The following is a 21,488-nucleotide window of genomic DNA, read 5'->3' on the forward strand; positions in this document are numbered from 1 at the left end:
TTATGGGCGCACTGTGGATGTGGGGATAGCGTTCCCAAACTGGGGACACTGGAGGGTGCCCTTCTCAGGGCCCCCGGCGAGTAGCGAGTATCTGGCCTGGGGTTCGGCAAGGAATAGACAGCCCTGCTAGGGCCGGGCCGGGGGCGGGGCTCGGAAGCTCCGGGGGCGGGGCCGGCTGGAGGGGCGGGGCCGCGGCGGCTGCACAGCGCGCGCCCGGCCAGGGGGCGCCTCGCGCGGCAGCGGCTGGCGAGTGAGATGCAGAGAGGCCGGACCGGCTGGCGGGCGGGCGGGCGCGCGCGGGGCTGGGGCCACGGCGGCGCTGCAGAGATGTGACTCGGGCCGAGGGCCAGCGGGAGCGTCGGCGCTGCGGGGCCGCGGGGGTCGGTGAGTGCGAGCCGCGCTGGTGGGGTGGAGGGCGCTGCAGGGGGACCCCAGAAACTTTTCCCGCCGCGGACTTGGGAGGCTTGGGGGGTCTGCTGCTTGTGCTTTTCTAAGCGCCCCGCCCCCCCCGCGAGAGGTTAGTCTGCTGGGGCAGCTGGGGTATCCTAATGAGGGAAACCACAGTGCAGCGAGAGAGGCGCCGCAGAGGGCGGGGTGGGGGGCGGAGAAGATTGGGGACCTTTATAGGGGAAGGGGGTGTACCCGGACCTGGTGGAGATCCAAGTCTCTGAGGAGGGTCTGGGAGCGACCAGAGGTAAAGGGCAGCTGGGAGTGTAAGGGAGTCCAGCCGTGCCCGAGTGACTCGTGTGAGGGCAGCCGCTGGCAGGTCTGCGGGCTGCGTGGCAAGTCCGTGGGGCCTGACCACCGACAGGGCAGAAGGAGTCGGGGGCACAAGGCCCCGACTTTGGGGGTGAGCTGCCGCACCTGCCGCAGGGGCTGGGGGCCAAGCTCGCAGCCGGCTATGGCTGCGCGCTACGGGACATGGAGGGGACACTGCGGGTGAAAAGAGGCAGAGCTGAGACCGGGGTCCGGGGAACAAATGAGGGGCAGCTGCATATAATGGCGGGGGTAGCATTTATGTTCCGGCCAGGCTGCGGGTGAGGACTAGCCCTGTGCTGCGTCCCCACCCCCTTTGGGGGACACGGACTCCCAGCCCCACACATCCCGGGATCCTTACCGCCCACACCCGCCTTGGCTGGGAGGAGTTGGTTAACCAGCCAAGGAGGGGGGTACCTACCTTGCTCTGAGTACAGCCTCAGAGCAGTCTGCGAGTTCATTCCCCAGCCCTTGCTATGTCACTCCCAGGCCTAGCCAACACCCGCCCCCCACCCCTAACTTGTCCCCAGTTCCCTAAGGGGAGGCTCCTTGGAGCAGGGACAAAGGCCCCTGGAGTGTGGCGGGCAGCGGCGTCCCCGCCTGGGGCCCCGGGCCACGCGCCACATTGGCTGGCCAACTGCGCCAGGATGGGGGGTGGGCACCTGAGCAGAGCCCAGAAAGAACTGAGGATTATCTCAGGGACAAGAGAAGTCCCTTGGCACAAAAGCCTCCAAACTTCAGCCGAGGAACCTTGATTCAGAAGTTTCCCGAAGGGTGGGGGCTTTCTGGAGGACTCAGACTTTGAGCTAAACTGCATGCAAATCGCATGTAAATAGAATGCAAATCGGCATCTGTTGACTGGGAGCCCTCCACTCGGCCAGTTTTGTATCTAGACTGTGGAATAAACGGTTTCCTCTCTGTTCCCTGCTCTAAGTCTGAAAAAGGGTCAGCTGAGCCGGGAAGGGAAAAGATGGAAGGGGGGAGGAGTCGCCATTTGGGACACAGGCAGCGAGACAAGCGTTCTTGTTAGAAAGAGAAGCTCAAAATCTTTATTGGCTAATGTGTTATTTCAATAAATGTGCCAGCTACGGAATTGGGTCTGGGGCAGTGCAGTGTATGAAATGGACAAGCCCCTGATCTCAGGGCACTGGGGAGGTGGGTGAACACTAAATAAGTAAATAAGTAGTAAGTAGATAGAACTTCCTATTGGGATGACGGCTGCCAGGAAGATAAAACAGGGTGATGTAAAATAAAGTGACAAGGGTATGTGTACTTAAGGGAAGACTGCTCTGGGGAGTGACGTTTTAGCGGAGCCCTGCAAGATGGGGGGCCCGCCACTGGCAAATCTTGGGGGAAGACCAACCAGGCAGAGGGCACTGCAAGTGCAGAGGCTTGGAGGTGGGAATGAGCTTAGAGGAACTGAACAAAGGCCATTGTGGCTGGAGCTCGTAGGCAGATGTGGAGGGTGGGGGTGGGAGAGGGGATGGCAGGGACCAGCCAGACCATGATCTTTTGAGCCATGGAAAGGAGTTTAGGTTTTATTCTCCTTGAGCCAGAGAACCCTTGGAGGGTTTGGAGTGGAAATGCACAAGATCTGATTTTTAAAATCTCCCCTGACCTCAACAAGGAGACCAAAAACAGCTCCCCTTTCATTCTGCCCCCCCGGGGATGGCGAGGCGCCGGGAGCCTCCAAAAGGCTCCAGCCAGCCTATGGGGACCACTTTGAGCCTGGTCAGTCCTGTGAGCCTACTCTGTTAGGTTTTAAAATCCAATTCCCACTTTTAAGCAGTTTTTGTCCACCCTAAGCAGGCCCCCACCCAGAGCTCACACCCCCATAAGCACTTCTATGCAGAGCTTCCTGGGGTTTCTGAGTTAGTCACATTTTCTTCTCAGAATTACAGCCCCAAGAGGAACCATCCACCCCGGAACGGGCAGCCAAGGATGCAATTTGCATTTAAATGATTGCTTTTATTTACAGGATTGGAGCTGCTATGCATATTCATGGATCACGGAGCCCGTCTTCTGGCAACTCTGTTTACTAACCTATGAGGGTTATTAAATTCGAGGGCCCCCAAATAGGCTGGTGGTCTGGGCGGCGTTGGGAACTGAAGAGTATGAGATGGTGTAACTTGGAAAAGATATCAGAGGGTGAGATTGTAGGTCTGGGAAAGAGTTCACTGTCAGGAAACCTTGTAACCGTTTAATCCCTCCAGAGCAGGAAATGCACCAGCGGCCATAACGGGAGTGGGCAGGGACAGAGCGTAATGATGGGGTGCGTGGGGAGATTGGCTCCGCAGCCTCCTCCTGGCCCTCTGCCAGACATGTGGTAGTCGAACCAGGGGTGCAGTGGCCTTGAGGTCAGGAGTTGGGAGAAGTGGGGTCTAGTCCCAGCTTGGCCCACGGATTCTAGGAAGCCTCTGACCAACGTGCATCACCTCTTCATTTTCCCAACAGGACGATGGGAATCACGGTTGTCTTTTTAATAAGCAGGGACCCAGTGTTCCTTGTGAAGCTGGCCCTGTTATTCTCCTTACTTTACAGAAGAAGAGACTGAAGGTCAGAGAGGTTAAGCAATGCCCAAAGTCACGCAGTTCTGTCTGGCTTTCCTCAAACTGAAGTCTTACACTCTTGAGGAGACTGAAAGGAGTGTAAACTCTGTGCCAGGTGTTCATGGGGTACTGAGCTTTTAAACATGCCCAGGGCTAGGAAAGACCCTCCAGACTTGCTTAGTTTTTCCTTCCCTTCCATGTTCCAGTGCCTGTCCTCTTCTTTAGAGAAGGTGGGTTTAAGATGCCTCTTCTGGTGACAGCCAGGGAGAAGCAGGTCAGAATGGTGTGTTCCAAGGCGGTTTTGTACATCTTGTGTCTCCTTTCGTATGGGTGGGTGGGAAGGTGGGGATGCTAGTTCCCCAGAGAATGGCTGGTGTCTGGTTTCTGGATGTCCTGGCTCTGACCCCTCAGTAGGGACACCCGGTTTCAGGGCAAGGAGGCTGGCCTCGGGTCCTCCAGCCCTGGTTCCCCTTGGAAAATGACCTTCACAGAGAGGCTCCCATTCGGAGCACCTGCTGTGGCATCAGAAGTGCTCTGGGGTTTCCGGGGCAGACCACCCCCAAAAGCCACTCCCCTTTACACCGCCTCGCGACCTCTTTGCTTAGTGTGTGATGGAGGAGGCTGGAAACAATGGTGGGCAAACACCTGGGTGAGCCCCCCATTCCAGCCCATCTCCATGGCAACCACCCCCCTGGAAAATCAGAGTCAGGAGTGTTCAGAGCACTTGCCAATCTTTTATTTATTTAACAGAAACTTTATATAAGTGCTTAGCCCGTGTTAATTATTGTCCTAACCCCTAATTATTAATTATTTTAATCCTCAAAAGAACCCCACATTCTAGATATTATCACCCCCATTTTGCAGATGAAGAAACTGAGGCAAGAAAGGTAAATTCAGCTGCCTGGGGTCACAGGGTGCTAGCAAGGGCCAGGGGTAGAACTTGAGATGGGATGTTTATGCTGCTTGGCATGGATCGGGGCTGGGAGGGTCAGCCCTGCGCGTGGTCTTTAGGCCAGCAGAGCTATCCTTCTTGCACAAGGAATCTTGCCTGCATTCCTTCCAGCCTCTGCAGGCCCCGGCTTGTGGAGAAATGGAGCATGCTGCTCCACCACCTGCCGGCTGCTTCTGGCCCCACTGTGGGGAGAGAGTGTGTGTGTGCCTGTGCGATGCAGTGTGTTTAAGAGCATCTGAATGAGTCACAGTCCTAGGAGCCTGGCCGGCAGCAAAGTAATTAGTATGTGAGCCGAGTCTTGCGCACTCGTCACATTTATTCATTACTCCTTGTGAGGAGCTGCACGCCTACATCCCACGGGTTTGTTGCCATATATTCATCTCGTCCCAATCAGCCTTGCCTTGGGGCCGACTCCAAACCTCTAATCTGGTATTGTGCAGTTTGCGGTTCCTGGAGAGCTGCTCCATTCTTGGCAGGGGTAGGCCCCAGGTGGCTGATGCGGCAGGATGGGGGCTTACCTGACGGTGGGTGTCGTGGAGTGGGCGCCGCCTGCTGGATCTCAGGCAGGGGTGGCGGAGGGCAGGGGTGGCGCCCTGGATCCCCTGCTGCAGACGCCCGAGCTTCTCAAACCCCTGTGCGCCCTGCATCTGCACACACCTGGAGCTTTGTTGTGGGGCTTGTAGGAACACAGGTGGTGAAGCCCACGCCTGAGAGTCTGTGTTTCCAACACGGTCCCGGGCGATGCTGCTGCTGTTGCCGGTCCGAGGATCAAACTTTGACTTAAGCCTCTCAGACCCTCAGTCCCCTCCTCTAAAAAATGCCAATGAGAGCATCTCCCTGCCGGGTGATGTGACCATATTTACCAATTCATTCATTCAGCAATAGGGCCAGGAGCCCTGCCCATGTGCCAGGCACCAGGGAATGGGTGGGCGCCCAACAAGACAGAGAGCCTGGGCTGGGGCAATGGGCAGACCAAGAGAGCAATAAAATAAAGTCATTGAAAACTGTGGCAGGTACTAGGAAGACAGAGATTAAAAATATTAACATAGAGCATAAAGGGGCAGAGAGAATCTAATTTAAATAGACTGGTGAATCTAGTTTAAATAGCAAAGGGCTCACCAGATGACGTTTCCAGAGCCCTGGTCTGTAGTGAGAGCCCAGGAACAATAGTACAATTGTTTGTCTGCTGGCTTCATCGCTTTCTAGCTGTGTGACCTTGGACAAGACAACTGACCTCTCTGTTTTATTTCCTGTAAAATGGAGATAGTAACGGCAGTTGCCTCATAGTGTCATTGCCCAGATTACAAGGCGTGAATATACGTGAAGTGCATGGAGGAGGGCCCGGAGCGTAGTAAGCACTATAAGAGTTGACAGTCATTGTCGTGTCACTATGGCAGTAATAGAAAACTCTGCAGGCAATTCTGAGCCCCCCAGAAATCCCTGAAGAGCTGGACTCAGCTTCATTCTTGAGGCAGCGTGTAGCCCTCCTCTCCATCATCCTGGATATTGTACTACCCTGTGGGCATCCTTAGGGATGATAATGACCCCCTTGGGACAACTGGACCCTACCAAAGTCCCTGGCTGTCTAGATACTGGGTAGGCAGGACTTCCTGGAAGAAGGGAGTCACATCATGCCTGGAGGTATAATAGAACTTCTTTGTTGGCAAGTAACATAAGCCCAGCTCAAACTGGCTTAATCCAGAAAAGGGAAGTTAATTGGCTGCTGGAACTGCAAAGGCCAGGGTATCTGGCTTCAGGCATAACTGAATCGTCATTCAGTGCATTAGGACTCTGGTCCATCACTTGGCTGTTTACTCTGGGTCAGCTCTACTCTCAGACCGGTTCTTTCCCTGTGTTGGTAAATACGTCATCTCCAACTCCAGGTATCCTTTTAGCTTATCATCCCCAATAGCAAGAGAAGAATTCGTTCCGGTTCATTCTAGCAGATATCCTAAGACTGATTCTCCTGGGTCTGGTTGGGGCCATGTGCTGGTCCATGAACCAATCAGTGCAGCCAAAGGGTGGGATGACTGCTCCGATTGGCCAGGCCTTGGTCAGGTGCTCTCATTTAGGACTTGAAGGGGGCGGTCTCCAAAGGAGAATCAGGAGCTCTTTTCAGAAATGGGAGAAACAGGTGCAGGACAACAAAAACAGCAGCTGTCCCGGAAGGACAGGGTTCCACCATCAAGAAAGAAAGCAGAAGGCAAGAGTGAATCCATTTCCCATATCAGAAAGGAGTGGAGTCTAGAGGCCGGGACCACAGCCAGAAAAGCAGTGCACAATTCTAGAAGCTTGGTCGCCATCTTGGTATCTTCATCATCCACATTGGTTTCCTGTTGTGGTTGGAAGGCCAATCGGGAAGGGGGAGGAGCTGGTGGAACCAAGTCCCCATTTGTAGCCAGACCTGGAGAGAGGAGATTCTCCACTAGAGAGTGAGTGGAGGCAGCTAAGGAGGGCCAGGTTCTTGCAAGGAAAGGACCCGGGGTGCAGGCCTGAGGCTGCGAGGACCAGGCTGGTTTCCTGGCTTCCTCCTCATCAACTCTGCCCTCAAGTGTATAAAGCAGGCTCTCTCAGCCTCAGCACTGTTGACATGTGGGGCTATGTAATTCTTTGTGTTGAGGGCCATCTTGTGCCTTGTGGGGTGTTTAGCAGCTTCCCTCGACTCTACCTACTGGTTGCCATTTACATCCCCCTCACCAGTTGTGACAACCAGAAATGTCCCTAGACATGGCCAAATGTCCCCTGGGGTCAAAATTCCCGCGGGTTGAGAACCACTGGCCTACGGGGTATGTGAGGAGAGCTGGGGAGAGTTGGTCGGCGGTCAAGACTCCAGCCGCACGTTCCTACCCATCGTCCCCCCAACCGCCCTGGGGGTGCGACTGGCTGCTGCGCGACCCAGAGAGGCTGCATGGGGGTGTGTTCTGTTTTCACTGGCTGAGAAGTCTCTTAATAGCATTTGCCTTGGATGAGATGTGTGGGGGAATCCACTGCAGTGTGTTGAGGGGTGCTGGTGGCGTTTTGTTCCAACATATCTCGTTCTTAAATTTTGATTCCCAGTGTGCTCTTGTGAAAAGCAGCTCTGGCAAGGACAGTGTTCTTCCAAAGGTGGTAGGCTGGGATAAGCAGTGGGTATCCGACGTGAATTCCATCAACAAGTATTTCAGTGAGTTTTCTTTTAAGGGAGTCGATTTCCAGGACTCAGATGACTTCCAGGAGGTGTGTAGACAAGGACGTAAATAGCTGAGGTGGCACTCCCTTGACTGACGTGCCAGGGAATAGGGGCTGGGCTGTGGTCCCCACTGCCAGCATCTGAGTTGTTTGTTTAAGGGGCATCTCTTGCCAGATGCCTTCTGTTCCCAGCCTGCCTTCTCTCATCCACAGGCAAAGGAGACGGTCCCAATAACACCAGGCTCCTTCTCATTCGGCGGCATCAATAATTTATCCCAGTCGATGGCCTCTCAGCCAAGGCAGAGTCGGAGCTGCTCACAGTATCCCACAAAGGAGCAGAGAAAGAGAGGTGGTCGATACCGCATTTACTTAAGAAAGCCCCAGGGATGTGCTGAGCTGCCTGCGAGGTGGCTGGTTACAGCCTCACTGTGGGTGGAGCTAAGGCAGTGCTTCTGGCTTGAGATGCTTGGAAACACACGGGAGCAGAGGAGCCGCTCAGGCTGAGGCTCCCCGAAGGCCAGGCTCCCTTCAACAGCAAGGAGCTGGTGGCCGTGGGTAGAGGAGCGAGTCCTGGGGAGAAGTCTCATTCACTCTTCAGGAAGCGTCTGCTTTGTGCTAGTGCTGGACCAGGGGGTGCTCATCCCCGTGATTTTCCCCCAGGGGACATCACCAGTGTCTAAAGCTGTCACAATTGGGGGAGGGGGTGTGTTTCGGTCCCCTAGTGGGTCGAGGCCAGGGATGCTGGTGAATATCCTGTAATGCACAGGACAGGCCCCAAACGTCAGTAATTCTGAGGCTGAGAAGCCCTGGTTTATGCTGATGAACAAGGTGGACAGTGTCCCTGTCCTCCTGCAGCTAGTGTTGGAGAGAGACAGGAAGGGACAGAGAAACAAAGTAAACCGGCGAAAAGATGAGATAGGATTAGCGGGAGGAAACAGACGAGAGGCCTGGTAGAGAGGACGGGGGTGTGACCTTGGCCAAGGTCTGAGTGGATGACATTAGATCTGAGACCACTGGGGGTGGGGAGGAGTGGTTTTCCATAAAAGCAGGGGGTGAGGGGAGGGGGGACTCTGGTTAGCAGAAGGAGCAGGAGGGGCAAGAGGAAACTCACTCGGGTTAATAAGCCGGTCTCCTGGCTGCTGTGTGGACCCCGCCTTGCACGGGGGCTGGGAAGAGGCGAGGAGCATCCTGCAGGCGCCCCCCTGGAGAGGCGGGCTGGAGTGGCGTCAGACGAGGGATTCTTGGGAGATCTTTGGAGGAGGAGGGTGGGGTGTGTGAAGGGATGGGGAAAGGGTGCATCCCAGGAAGACGGTTCATACTACATTTAAAATGCTGGGAGGCTTCCGATAGCTTCTAGGAGCTGAGTGCTGTGACCTTGGGCAAGTGTCCCAACCTCCTCAAGACTGTTTTGTCACCGGTGTGAGGACTGGAAATGTCAAGTGTGGGGCCCAGAGTGAGTCATCAGTGCATGTCAGCTGTTACCGCTGAGGGACTGAAACGGGTTAACGCATGCCCAGCACAGCCCTTGGCCCCTGACTATTGCTTTAAAGTTTCATTTTATTCCCTTATTTTTGAAGAGGTCTGACATGGCCTCAAATTCAAAGAATATGAAAAGATATTCAGAGAAAGTGAGTGTCCCTCCCACCCGCTCCTCCAGCCACTAGCGGTGGTGATTCATGGTTGTTCACTGTGCAGACAGGACCCGAAACCCCACTCCCCACCCCCTACCCCGAGACGGGCTGTGCTGCCTGGAGAAAGGGGCAAGCAGGTCTGAAGTGAGGTGGGTCTTCTTAAAGTCAGGAGAGTGAGCGTCTTACAATGCATTGGTCTTTCCTCCTCTACTTGTCTGGAATGTTCATGGTGTCAGAGAGAAAGATGAGAACCCGTCAAGTGCTCGCCTTCCTCCTGCTCTTCGTGATCGCCTCCGGGGCCTCTGAGAACGCCAGCACATCCCGGGGCTGCGGGCTAGACCTCCTCCCTCAGTACGTGTCCCTGTGCGACCTGGACACCATCTGGGGCATCGTGGTGGAGGCGGTGGCCGGGGCAGGCGCCCTGATCACGCTGCTCCTGATGCTCATCCTCCTGGTGCGGCTGCCATTCATCAAGGACAAGGAGAAGAAGGACCCCGTGGGCCTCCACTTCCTCTTCCTCCTGGGGACCCTGGGCCTCTTCGGGCTGACGTTCGCCTTCATCATCCGGGAGGACGAGACTATCTGCTCGGTCCGCCGGTTCCTCTGGGGCGTCCTGTTCGCGCTCTGCTTCTCCTGCCTGCTGAGCCAGGCGTGGCGTGTGCGGAGGCTGGTGCGCCACGGCAAGAGCCCGTCGGGCTGGCAGCTGGTGGGCGTGGCCCTGTGCCTGATGCTGGTGCAGGTCATCATCGCCATCGAGTGGCTGGTGCTGACCGTGCTGCGCGACTCGAAGCCTGCCTGCGCCTACGAGCCCATGGACTTCGTGATGGCCCTCATCTACGACATGGTACTGCTCGTGGCCACCCTGGGGCTGGCCCTCTTCACGCTGTGTGGCAAGTTTAAGAAGTGGAAGCAGAACGGGGCCTGCATCCTGGTCACCGCCTTCCTCTCCGTGCTCATCTGGGTGGCCTGGATGACCATGTACCTCTTCGGCAACGCCGAGCTGCGGCAGGGAGACGCCTGGGGCGACCCCACCTTGGCCATCACGCTGGTGGCCAGCGGCTGGGTCTTCGTCATCTTCCATGCCATCCCTGAGATCCACTGCACCATTCTGCCGGCCCCGCAGGAAAACACACCCAACTACTTCGACACGTCGCAGCCGAGGATGCGGGAGACGGCGTTTGAGGAGGACGTGCAGCTGCCGCGGACCTACATGGAGAACAAGGCCTTCTCGATGGACGAACACAATGCAGGTAGAGTGGGCGCCGCCCGCTGGCTTAGGCTCTGGGGCCCTTCCTCCCAAAAGGACACTCTCTTTCTCTCCAGTGGGAGTGGCTAGTCTTGGGGACAGTCCAGGCAGATCAGAGCCCAAACAGTGGCCGCTGTGCTGAAACTGGCCCAGAGGTGCATTCTCATTAGCATTTTCCCTATCAATTGCCAACTAATTTAATATAAAAATCCAGGTCTCTGGCCTTTTTTGAAAAGTTGGGTCTGGCAACACCAGGCTGCCATTCCCACCTCACAGAAATTGTCTGCAGCTGTCTAGAAGGCTCTGTCCCTTACCCTCACCGGGTTGTGGCAGTGGGGGGCTGCTTTCTCTTTGCCACACTCCCCACCACTCCCTATGGCCCTCTGCCCCAGCTGCTATAACATATCAACGTTAATTCCCTGGCTCCCTGGAAGTGTTCGAGTTTGCAGCTGGTATGCGAGACGGATGCAGGGGGTGGTGACAGGCAAAGCTCGCGTCCTGTTCCCTACCTCTGTCACCAGGAGTGTATGAATTTGAGCCAGACGTCTGGGTTCAGATCCTGCCTCTGCCATTTCTGGATGTAAGGCTTTGTACCTCGTAGAGCTGCTGTGAGCAGTAACTTCCTGAGGGGCTCCCACTGCACCTGGCACGTTGGGTGTGTGTCTTTTGTGGGTTCCCCTGAAAGCAGAGCCTGAGGCTCAGTGCAGGTGATCTGCCTGGGAGGTGGTCCCTGCCAGAGAGAGGGCAGAGGGAATGAGACTGGGAGGGCAGAAACAGAAACAAGAGCTTGGAAGTGCCAGGTACCACCACGGTCAGCTGGGGCTCAATCCTGCCAGAGTTACACGTAGAACGAGCCTCAGCCTTGATCCTCGAAGGACAGGAGGCTGTGGCATCTCTCCACCAATTCCTGGCTCCCACTGTCATGAACATCCCCCCGTGCTCCCCAAAACAGGCCGAACAAGTTCCGTTAGCTTCTACGGCCAAGAAGCAGAGATTTGGCATGCGCTTCAGGTGGAGGATGTCCGGGTACCCAGGGCTGTCCACCACCACCGCAGCGGATTCCCAGAGGAAGCCACACAGGTGCCCGGAGCCCCTGCCACGGATGCCTTGAGAAGCATCTCTTACAATTGTTGCTTAAAGCAAGTTGGCTGGGCTCTTGGCACTTGAGATTAATTCATTAAAATTGCCTTTTCTCTGTTACCTAAAGATTTAGCAGGAGCTACAATAATAGTAACAATAACAAACAGTAAGTAGTAGCAGTGGCAGTGGCAGTAACAGCTGCCTAGTGCGGTCATCATTTATTGAGCATTAGCTGCACGCCAGGCACCGTTCTAAGTCCTTAACCTGCATTGCCCCTTAGTCCGCACCTCCACCTGATGAGGCGGAAACAATCCCGGCTTACAGATGAATAAATGGAGGCTGTAGTAGGTTCAGTCCTGCCAGTGACATACAGCTAAGAGGTGGCCCTTTCCAGATGGTCATGGTCCCCTTTCCTGTGATGTGCATCCAGGCACCTGGGCAGTGCTCACTGGCTGCTTTTATTACGAAGTCAGCCTTGTTGGGTTGAGGGCCGAGCCCAGAGCACAGCCCACCCACTCCGTGCAGGCAAGGGAAACACAGCAAGCCATCAGGTCCTCCACGGCCACCCCCAGCCCTCCTCCCGACCAGGACATGCCCAACGTCCTCTGCACCCCTGCTCCCAGCCAGACCCACAGGAGGAGTGACAGGACCCCACCCCACCCCAACTGTGGACAGAGTCGGAAATCCTGGCATGGCCTTTATCAGAGCAGCTTCCTTCTTACTGGAAAGCCCCAGGCCAGCAAGCCTGTGTTTGTCAAGAGATTTGGCAGGGGTGAGCGGCAGCTCTGGTGGGGCTGGCTCCCTGGGTTGCCAGGAGAAGATGGAGGTTGGATGGAGGTCATCACTGGGAGCCCAGACGGCCCTTCAGGGCGTTTGATGTGCAGAGGCCGGCTCCTGGCCAACTCCTGTGGAGCTGGGAGGGGCCACCTCTTCTTTGGCTCTTCTGGGAACAGGGGCCTCTTTACCTAAGACCCATAGACTCCCCGTTGGACCTCAGAGGTATCAGGAACTCCTGAAATGGATGTAAATTTTTGTACATTCATTGGGGAATTAGTCTGTTGCTTTGTTAGATTCTCAAAGCCATTTGTGATCCCCAGGAGGTAAAGAACTGGAGCTGTTGAACCTGATGAGCTAGTTTACTTGCAATGAAGGGGGGATGCAGGAACTACCCACGTATTAGGGGCTTCAAAAGAAGGATGGCTAACCTTTACTAGGTGCCGTGGACCAGGTACCATTCTGAGCATTTCAGTGGCTGATCTCATTGAATCCCAGTGAGGTCCATTTTGCAGACAGGAAACTGAGGCACGGAGAGGCTAAGCAACTTGCCCAATAGGCAGAGGCAGGGTGTGAAGCCAGGCGGGCTGGCGTCAGAGCCCACACGCTGACCCTTCTGCCACAGGATTAGTCTTTTCTCAAAGCGCTTTAGTGTCCCTCATCTCATGCACGTGTCAGGACAACTCTGTGCATTGAGAAGACACGGGTTACCCGTCCCATTTTACAGAGCAGGAAACTGAGTCCAGGAGTGTCAGGCAACTTGTTCAGGCTCACACTGTAAGCACACAGCAGGCTAGGGAGAGGGAGGTTGCTTTTCTGAATCCGGTTACATGCACCTTTCCTTGTGAAAATGCAGCCAGAGCTTCAAATCCATGTAGGATCCAGAGATCAAAGGAATTTGGGACCCACATCAGGACCAGCAGTTCCAGGGCTGGCCCGGGGGTGATGGGAGGGCTCAGAAGTGCCCCACACGCCATCTGTTTCAACTCTATGTTCCAAAGCCAAGGAAGTTGTTACTCATCCCCTCTTTCTTTTCCAAAGGAAAAATAGCTTTATTATTCCTTTCTGATGACAGAAGATGGACAATAATCATGAAGAAATTCAGCAAATGAAAATCATAAAAATTGCTCAAATTCCTATTTGCCCAAAGGCAGCTACTGCCAACTGTTTGTTCCCATCTTGCCAGACATCTCTCGAGCACACACAGTCTCTCTCTCACTCTCTCTCTCTCTCTCACTCTCTCTCTCTCTCTCACTCACACACACACACAACAGTCATAGAGCAGTTCTTAACCTGTCTGCACGTTAGAATCTTTTGGACAGCTTTAAAAAAAAATTGCCAGTGCCTGCCTCCTCATTCTGATTGAGTAAGTCTGTTCGGGCTTAGGTATTTTAAGTGCCTGAGTGCTTCTAAGATGTAACCAGGTTGAAACCATTGGTCGAAGTGGTGTGCTGCAATGTGCTTGCTTAAATCAATAGTGTGTTGAGGGGGCGGCCGTGCCAGGTCAGCCACTGAAGAGCTACGGTATCCTTCCCACGGGGCAGAGATTTCCATGGGCACCATCATTTATTTTTCTGATCTTAGCTGATGCCTCTTGTTTCTGGCTTTCCATAGAAGTGATGCTGCAATGAATGTTCTCCATTCATCTTTGTGCCCAAGATCAATTAACTCCTTGCAAAAAAAAAAAAAAAATTTCTAGACATGCAGCCAAGTGTCTGCACTTTTCAATCTTGATATATCCCGAACTATATTCAATATCTTGTAATAACCTATTAGGGGAGAGAATTTGTAAAACTATATATATGTAACTAAATCACTTTGCTGTACCCCTGAAACTAACACAACGTTGTCAATCAACTGTACTTCAATTTTTTTAAAAAAATCTTGATATATACTGCCAGATGTCCCCCCACAGAAAAGTAGGGTAATTTACCGTCTCCCCCAAATAATTGTATGAGACCCATTTCCTCACTTCTTCACCAACCTTGGATGTCGTCAGACTTTTTTTAGCAGCCCTGTTTTGCATCATCCCAAATGTGTGTCCACCAAAATTCACGTGGGCCCCAGGCAAAGCCAATTCCCTTGGAAGGCTCACAGAGAGAAGCTAAATTGTCGTCCTGGCTAGGACTGCCTTTGTTCTAGAAACCCTACTTTGCTGGCTGGGGAACGCCTTGGCACCCTCCCTCGCCATGGTGAGCGAAGGTTGTCATCTTTGGTGCTGACCTCAGCCAGTTTGTATTTAGGGAGCCAGGCCCCACCAGGGCCTTGCCCTGCCCGGGAGCTACAGCTGGCCCTGTTTCTCTTGCATTTTAACCAGCCAGCCTTTCGGGCTCTCTTCTCTTGAGAGCCTTATCCCTGACATCAAGGGATGGGAAGGGCATTCCCCAGACTGCAGCCACTGCTTTCTTACTCCCTTCCCTTATGAGCCCCCGATATATACTTCACCAGCCTACCATTTCTTAATTAAGTAACAACAAGGCATGAGGTATGTGATAAAAGATTAAAATACACTGAAGGATGTAGCACTTCAGATCACATTTTGGAAACTGTTAACAAGGCATGTTAAATGCTCGCCTTTCAAAGGGGCAAGAGAGCAAAGTGTTCTTTCTCCTGTTAGTGGATTGGGCTCTCTGAGCTCATTAGGCCAAAGGCTATTTTTTTTTTTAATTTTCATTTTTTCATTGATGTATAGTTGATGTAGAATATTATGTTACAGATGTACAATATAGTGATTGACAATTTTTAAAGGTTATACTCCATTTGTAGTTAATATAAAATTTTGGCTATAAGCCCCATGTTGTACAGTATATACTCGTAGCTTATTTTGTACATTATTTTGTTTGTGTCTCTTAATCCCCACCCCCTCCTCCTTTCCCTCAAGCCATAGTTTGTTCTCTGTATCTGTGAGTCTCCTTTTTTTATTATGTTCACTAGTTTGTTGTATTTTTTATTTTATTTTTTTCATTGAGGTATAGTTGATTTGCAATGTTTGAGGTGTACAATAAGGTGATTCAGTTATACATTTATATATAAATACATATATATGTATATGTATATTCTTTTTCAGATTCTTTTCCATTATAGGTTAGACCAAGGGTTATTTAAACTCTGCACCTTAGCTTCCCAGTGGAAGGCCCAGAGACAGCTTTGCGAGCAGGGCCAATCTCACCTAACTTGCAAAGTCCAGTCAGAAGGAGGTTGGCATTTAGCCTGTAATCTTAGATTCCTTTTGAGAGCTCCTTATGGGTGAGCCCTGCTTGCCTTTCAGAGCTGACCCAGGTCATAGTGGGGTGTTAGTTGGGATTCTTGAAGCTGCAAGGAATAAAAAATCAGATTTGAAGCAGCTTAAGCAAAGCAAAACAAAGCAACGAATTAATGTACTGGGGATCAGGCTTCAGGAATGGATAGATCCAGGAGGCTCGGCTGATGACAAGATTTGGTTTCTCTCCATCTCTTGGCTCTGTTAGAATCATGGCAGCCCACAGCTCTAGGCTTGCACAGAGTCCCAGTAGAAAAGAAGAACATTTCTCAGGATGCTTGAAGAAAAATCGCAGAGTTTGCTCTGATTGGACCTAATTGGCAAGGCCTACATCACCTGCCCACCTCAAGGCCAGGGGAGGAGGCAGTTGTAGCCAACGCTCAGGGACCTAGAATGTGGGAGGGATGTTTACCAGAGGAGAACCACAAATAACCATTACTCAGAGGGATCCTCGGGCCAAGGCATCCCACTGCCGGCCAGTAGAGTCGAGCCTCTGTTTCTCCGAGGGGAATGTGTTAGGGGCAGATTTCCCCACCACAGCTGGCCCGGTCTCTGTGTTATGAGTAAAGCCGCGCTGTTTGGTTTTCCTTCTCTTCAAGGAGGTCTTGGCTAGGAATTGAGACTAGTGAGAGTCCATGGACTCTCTGTCCCCAGGTGCCCCTCCTTCTCTACTTCCTAGGAAGGGCATCTCCTGCTCAGCATGTGCACAGGAGCTGGTGAAGGTTGGAGGTGCTAGAGATGCGAAAGCAAAGAGGTTTTCCTAAGTCTGTCCTGGAATATGCATTCCCAACCCTGCCTTAGTTTCCTTGGTTCAGGTGTGGGCTGAGCTGCCCCTGATGTCAAATTCAAGTTGCCCTAAGTAACTGTGGTGGTTAAAAACATATTATTTGGAGCCAGTAGAGTGTGATGGTGAAGAACACAGATTCTCTGCCTGCGCCCGAGCGCTGGTTCTTACCAGCTGTGTGACCTTGAGCAAGTAACCAAATCTCTCCCTGCCCCATATAAAGTGGAAATAATAAAAGTACTGATTATGCTATGAAAATTAAATGAGATCATATATATAAAGCACTTTTCACAGTGCTGGTTCCTGGTTGGCATGCTATGAAGGTTAACTATATTATCAAGGTGATTTTGGCCCCTTCCCCTAGTAATTTATAAAAATCCCAAACCCTCTTGCTACTTTTTTAGCCAGAAAAAAAAAAATGACTTCCTTCAGGGAGGACTTTTAAGTAAGGCTTTCCTTAGCAAAGCAAGATTAGTGCCTTCAGTGAGAACAAAGATAATGAAGATGACACCTCATAATTGAGATGGATTTTGTGAGGTTTTTTTCCTCCTCTTCTTCCTCTCCATCCACCCCCCTCTTCTGCCCCTTCCCTTCCTGCCCGACTAGAGACAGACTTTTGTTTTGATTTTTTTTTTTCATAATGCTTCTTCTTTCTCTGTAATTTTGAACAGGAAATACAGGGAGTTCCCACCTGCCCCTCCCCCCAGTTTCCTCTGTTATTAACAACTTGCGTTAGTGTTACATTTGTCTCAGTGGATGAATCAATATTGATATATTATATATTAACTAAAGTCCATAATTTACATTTCAGAGGCCAGTCTTTGTACAGTTCTATGGGTTGGAACAAACGTATGATGTCATGTCTCCCCCATTACGGTATCATCTAGAATAGTTCCGTGATCCTAAAAATGCCCTGTGCTCCCCTATCTGCCACCTCCAAAACCCTGGCAATCACTAGTCTTTTCACTGACTATAGTTTTGCCCTTTCTAGAATAGCGTAGTTGGAATCATACAGTATGCAGTTTTTAGACTGACTTCTTTCATTTAGCATTATGCATTTAAGACTCTTCCAGGTCTTTTTGTGTCATTTGACTTTCGTCACTCAACAAAAAGGAAGGTGACATATCTAAAACTACACTGCAAATAAGAGACACAATTCCCCACCTTTCAGAGGTAAGAAGTGCCGACATATTTTGCTGTCTTTGCTTCAGATCTCCCTTTTCTCCCCTCGTCTAGAAATCACCCCAGCCGTGGGCCTGGAGCCCCTCTGCCCTCTACGCCATCACTTGCCCATGAACACATCCCACCTCTCCCGCTACTCGACGTCCAGGTTCTCAGGGTTGCCCACCTCAGTGTGTATCCAGAAACCGTGTTGGACGGTGTGATGCTGAACTTGACGTGAAGGGCATTCAGTAGTGAGAAGGTCTTTGGTCACAGGAGATCCTCTGAGGGAGGCAGGCGCTTCCCTGCAAGGGCTGGGGTGGGGGGGGGCAAGAGGCTCCCCCCAGGGCCCCCTGCCCAAGAGCCGCCTGTGCCCTGGATTCTGCAGGCTCCCCAACCCCACGGAGATGGATCAGGCTCCAAGAGCCAGAGAACAAAGCGCCTTTGTGACTTTTGTTTTGAATCTGGCTTGTGACAAAGGGGAGGGGTGGGGGCCTGGAGCATGGTGTTGATGCAGGGGAAGAAAACAAAATTGTGTCTTTTTTTTTTTTTTTTTTTTTTCCGGTGGTGTCGTGTGGCCTTTCCCTCCCTCCCTCCCTCCCTCCCTCAGCTCTTCGAACGGCAGGATTTCGTAATGGCAGCTTGGGAAACAGACCCAGCGCTCCATTCAGAAGCAACGTTTATCAGCCAACTGAGATGGCCGTCGTGCTCAACGGGGGGACTGTAAGTATCAGGAGGTGATGCTTTGGCAGGAAGCCGCGGAGTGGTCCGTGTTGGGGGGCAGCTTCGACGGGACACCCTGCTCTGTGGAGGCTGCAAGGACAGCGGCTCAAGGGGGCACCCGTTCATGCATGCAATGCTTCCGTTTCTCTTTTTCCTTCTCTGCCCCCTTTCTCCATACATGGAACCTCCACCTATACTTAGTGGACCATCTGTAGATTCGTTTGAAAGAGTCCCTGTTTCTAGAGGCTCTCACCCAGTGAATTCTCTGGTTTTCATTATACAGAAGGTGCCCCCATCCTCCCTCTGCCTGGGAGGTGACTCTTAGGAAAAGCCCAGAGTTATGAAACCCTGACAGATTTTGCTGACATCCAACCTAGCTGAGTCCCCGCCCCTGCTCCCCCCCACCCCCATCTGTACTCCAGCTGGGTCCCAGGTTCCCCTCCTTAAAAGATTTCTTAAGAAATTGAAGTGATTATCATTTTTCTCTGGCAAACACCAAACAGGTTAACTGTATGATGCCAAACAGACCTTCAGCAGAATTGTCATCATTTGCATTTTGCCTCCGTGGAATTACATCATTCTGTTTCTCCAGCAGTCCAAAGATGCACTGTCATTCCCACATTGAATTTCCAAACATAGCTCCATGCTTCTTTCAGAAACAACACGTGAGCCAGTTTACACTGTGTAAATTGGATTTCCATTCTTTCTATCATGTGCCAATTCCATAACTCAACCTGAGCTTTTTTTTTTCTTAATGTCAGGGATGGTCTTTGATCTCTAGAGGGAACTTGGGTTTTCCTGGCCTTTGGATGGTATGCAAAGCGTTGGTTTGCACTGGTTTGGAAGGGGCTCAAAAGCAAGTAGACACAGATTGTATTTGTGAAGACCCCCAGCCATCTATTGGCCTGTTTATTTTGGAGGCCAAGAAAATCCTGAGTTGCAAGCATTTGGCCTGTGTTATAATACATACAGTTAGAAGACAGCCCTTTGGTCACTCATAAGCCCTATCTGGTCCTGTCGAGGCCAGTGTGCATAAAAACATCCTGGACTTAGAAAGCGAGGTGGGGTTCTGGGTGAGGAAACATTTGTTCAGGATGCATGATTACACAAAACAGGACAGGGCCTTCCCAAGAACGGAGCATCGTAACACACAGTGTTTCCTGCTTTACTGGGGAATTATTCAGCCCGTCAGGAAAAGGCAAGGTAACTTATCTTTGGTACGTTGTTAATGAGTTGGTTTCTGACATTGACTTTGCAAAGCCCAGAGTTCTTAGTGTGTTATTCCTGTTTCCAGATCCCAACTGCTCCGCCAAGTTACACTGGAAGACACCTCTGGTGAAAGACTTTTAAGTTCCAGAGAATAAGAATCTCTCTTACCGATTTTATTCCCTGGCCGTGTCTTTCTTGAGGGAGAAATCAGTAACAGTAGCTGAAAGAGGCCGCCTCGCAGCCGGGAGATTTGGAAATCCTAGACAAGAGGGTTCCGTGTAAATGTGAACACTGCTGAACTGAAATGCTAACACCGACTGCCCTCCCTCCCCTGCCACACACGTGCACACACACACACACACACACATAATACCAAACCAACCTCAAACCCTGCAAACTAAAGCAAAGCTAATTGCAAATAGGATTAGGCTCACTCGAAAATGTGGCTGGGAAGACTGTTTCATCCTCTGGGGGCAGAAAAGAACCAAGTTCACAGCCAGTGGGTCAGGCTGGTGTGGGTTGGACATGGAACGCCCCTACACCATCGTCCCTCCCCGGCAAGTGCTGGACCCCTCTTGGGGTGGCCTCTTGTGGGGTAACCGTTTCCCTGAAGAGGACGAATGGGGGCTTTTCCACCAGCCTGCCTGTTGGTTTTCACATTTCAGAGGGATCAGGTGCAGTTGAGGAGATTGTGGGTGTGGTTCCAAACTGAGGACCAGCTGAATTGAGGAGAGAGCTTTACAGGCAGGAGTGGTGGAGGGAGCCCGGCGTGTGCCAAAGAAAAGGCTGTCTGGGAGTTAAAGGGACCATCGCACTTAGAGAGTGGTGCCTGGCCGCTGTTCCTTCTTGGGCCCCCTGCTCCAGCGCCAGTGGCAGGAAGCAAGCCCGCCTCCCTCCCTGGTGCAGCCCTCGCCGTTGCTGGCTGGGGCAGCCGTATCTCCCCCGCTCACCTCTGCCTCTTCCAGCCCTCATCAGTGTTCCTCCAAGCCCTTCCCCAGTTCTGTTCCCACCTTCGTTTCAAAAAAGCTCAAAGAGGCCACCAGCTCAAGGCGCCCTGGTGTGGCCAGGAGGCAGAGGCCACAGCCAACTTTCCACGATGCTGTCACGTGGCGGGGCATCCCAGGGGTGCCCCGGCTGGAGAGGTGACACCTGCTGCCTGGCATGCAGTGAATTCTTGGGTCTTCTATGCAGATGTAGTGAAAGGTCCAGGGTGAGCCGAGCATGCGAGGGTTTCCTGCTGCTTTTGGAGGGTACGTGGGACAGTTTTGTCTTGGTTTCCTACAAGGTCCATGAAAATGGTTCTCTTCAAAGCTCATTGTTTCTGTCATGGTTTCCATCTGTCCTAAGCAAGTCATTCCTTTATTTGGCATTTCGAACATCTCGGCCATTCAAAGCCCCATGTTGTCTGCACTGTTTGGCCAGCATAATCGCTAGTCATGATTCAAAGCAAAGAGTTTTAACCTGACGGCATGGAATGTATACACGAGGGTGGGCATTTTGAATATACTCTAATCACTGTATCGCTTTTTTCTATAAAACAACCCATAAGCCTTTAACCTTTAAAGGAAATGAAAAAGGTTAGTGTTTGGGGGGAACTGACCTCTTCGTAAGCCAACATGTTTCAGCTGAGTATGTTTTAATAAACCTTCTGATTTTTCTCGAGGCCCTAGTCTGCTGTGTCCCGTCCTCGCCCTCCCCCGCCCTCCAGTCCTTGCAGGGCACCTGGGGAATGAGGCCAATCTGGCCATCCCTGCGTGGTCCTCCGTCAAGTCAGGCATTTCCGTGTGTCACCAGAAGGCCGCCCCTACCCGAGCTTCGGGAAGCGCCCGCCGCCCAGAGCATGTGCTTGCTTCTTTCTAGAGGGTCAGATTCCAGTCCTCTGTGCCAGCAGCGCCCCTGAGGGGACTGCACAGAGGGGGGAGGAGCGAGGGGCGGGATGGGGGAGAGAAGCCAGGACCTGGGGTGGGGTGGGGTGGGGTGGGGTGGGGGTGGGGGCGGATGCATGCAGACCCAGACTTCTGAAAATGACAGAAATCTCCAAACACCTCGGTCCAGCCCGGTGAGAAACGGCCGCGTTACACATTCTCGTGCCAGGAAGTGGCCGCTTGCCCCCGCTCCCTGGAGTCCTTCGGAGCTCTCTGATCCCAGCAGTGACTCGGGCTACAGGAGCGCCCCCTTGCAGAGGGGAGAACTCAC

At 52.4% G+C, this 21,488-nt stretch overlaps 1 protein-coding gene across 2 annotated transcripts; it reads left to right on the forward strand.

Moving 5' to 3' along the window:
• The first annotated feature begins 221 nt into the window (after nt 1-221).
• On the forward strand, nt 222-20,955 carry GPRC5B (G protein-coupled receptor class C group 5 member B). 2 transcript variants are annotated; one of them, XM_032460940.1, is made up of 4 exons: nt 222-384; nt 9,293-10,306; nt 17,971-18,083; nt 19,378-20,955. In XM_032460940.1, the coding sequence occupies exons 2-4, from the start codon at nt 9,301-9,303 to the stop codon at nt 19,420-19,422; spliced, it is 1,164 nt and encodes a 387-aa protein (XP_032316831.1). In that variant the 5' UTR covers nt 222-384; nt 9,293-9,300; the 3' UTR covers nt 19,423-20,955. The 2 variants fall into 2 exon arrangements, with proteins under 2 accessions (XP_032316831.1, XP_032316830.1); XM_032460939.1 differs by lacking the exon at nt 222-384 and having other exon boundaries at nt 9,262-10,306.
• The last annotated feature ends 533 nt before the right edge of the window (nt 20,956-21,488 follow it).

Source organism: Camelus ferus, chromosome 18, assembly GCF_009834535.1.
Source record: "Camelus ferus isolate YT-003-E chromosome 18, BCGSAC_Cfer_1.0, whole genome shotgun sequence".
NCBI classification, from domain to species: domain Eukaryota; kingdom Metazoa; phylum Chordata; class Mammalia; order Artiodactyla; family Camelidae; genus Camelus; species Camelus ferus.

Bases quoted from the DNA above. Each gene is read 5' to 3' on its own strand.
- GPRC5B (XM_032460939.1), top strand. From the start codon at position 9,277: ATGTTCATGGTGTCAGAGAGAAAGATGAGAACCCGTCAAGTGCTCGCC. The intron at 10,307-17,970 runs GTAGAGTGGGCG...TCCCTCCCTCAG, and splicing joins GATGGACGAACACAATGCAG to CTCTTCGAACGGCAGGATTT. The intron at 18,084-19,377 runs GTAAGTATCAGG...TCCTGTTTCCAG, and splicing joins TCGTGCTCAACGGGGGGACT to ATCCCAACTGCTCCGCCAAG.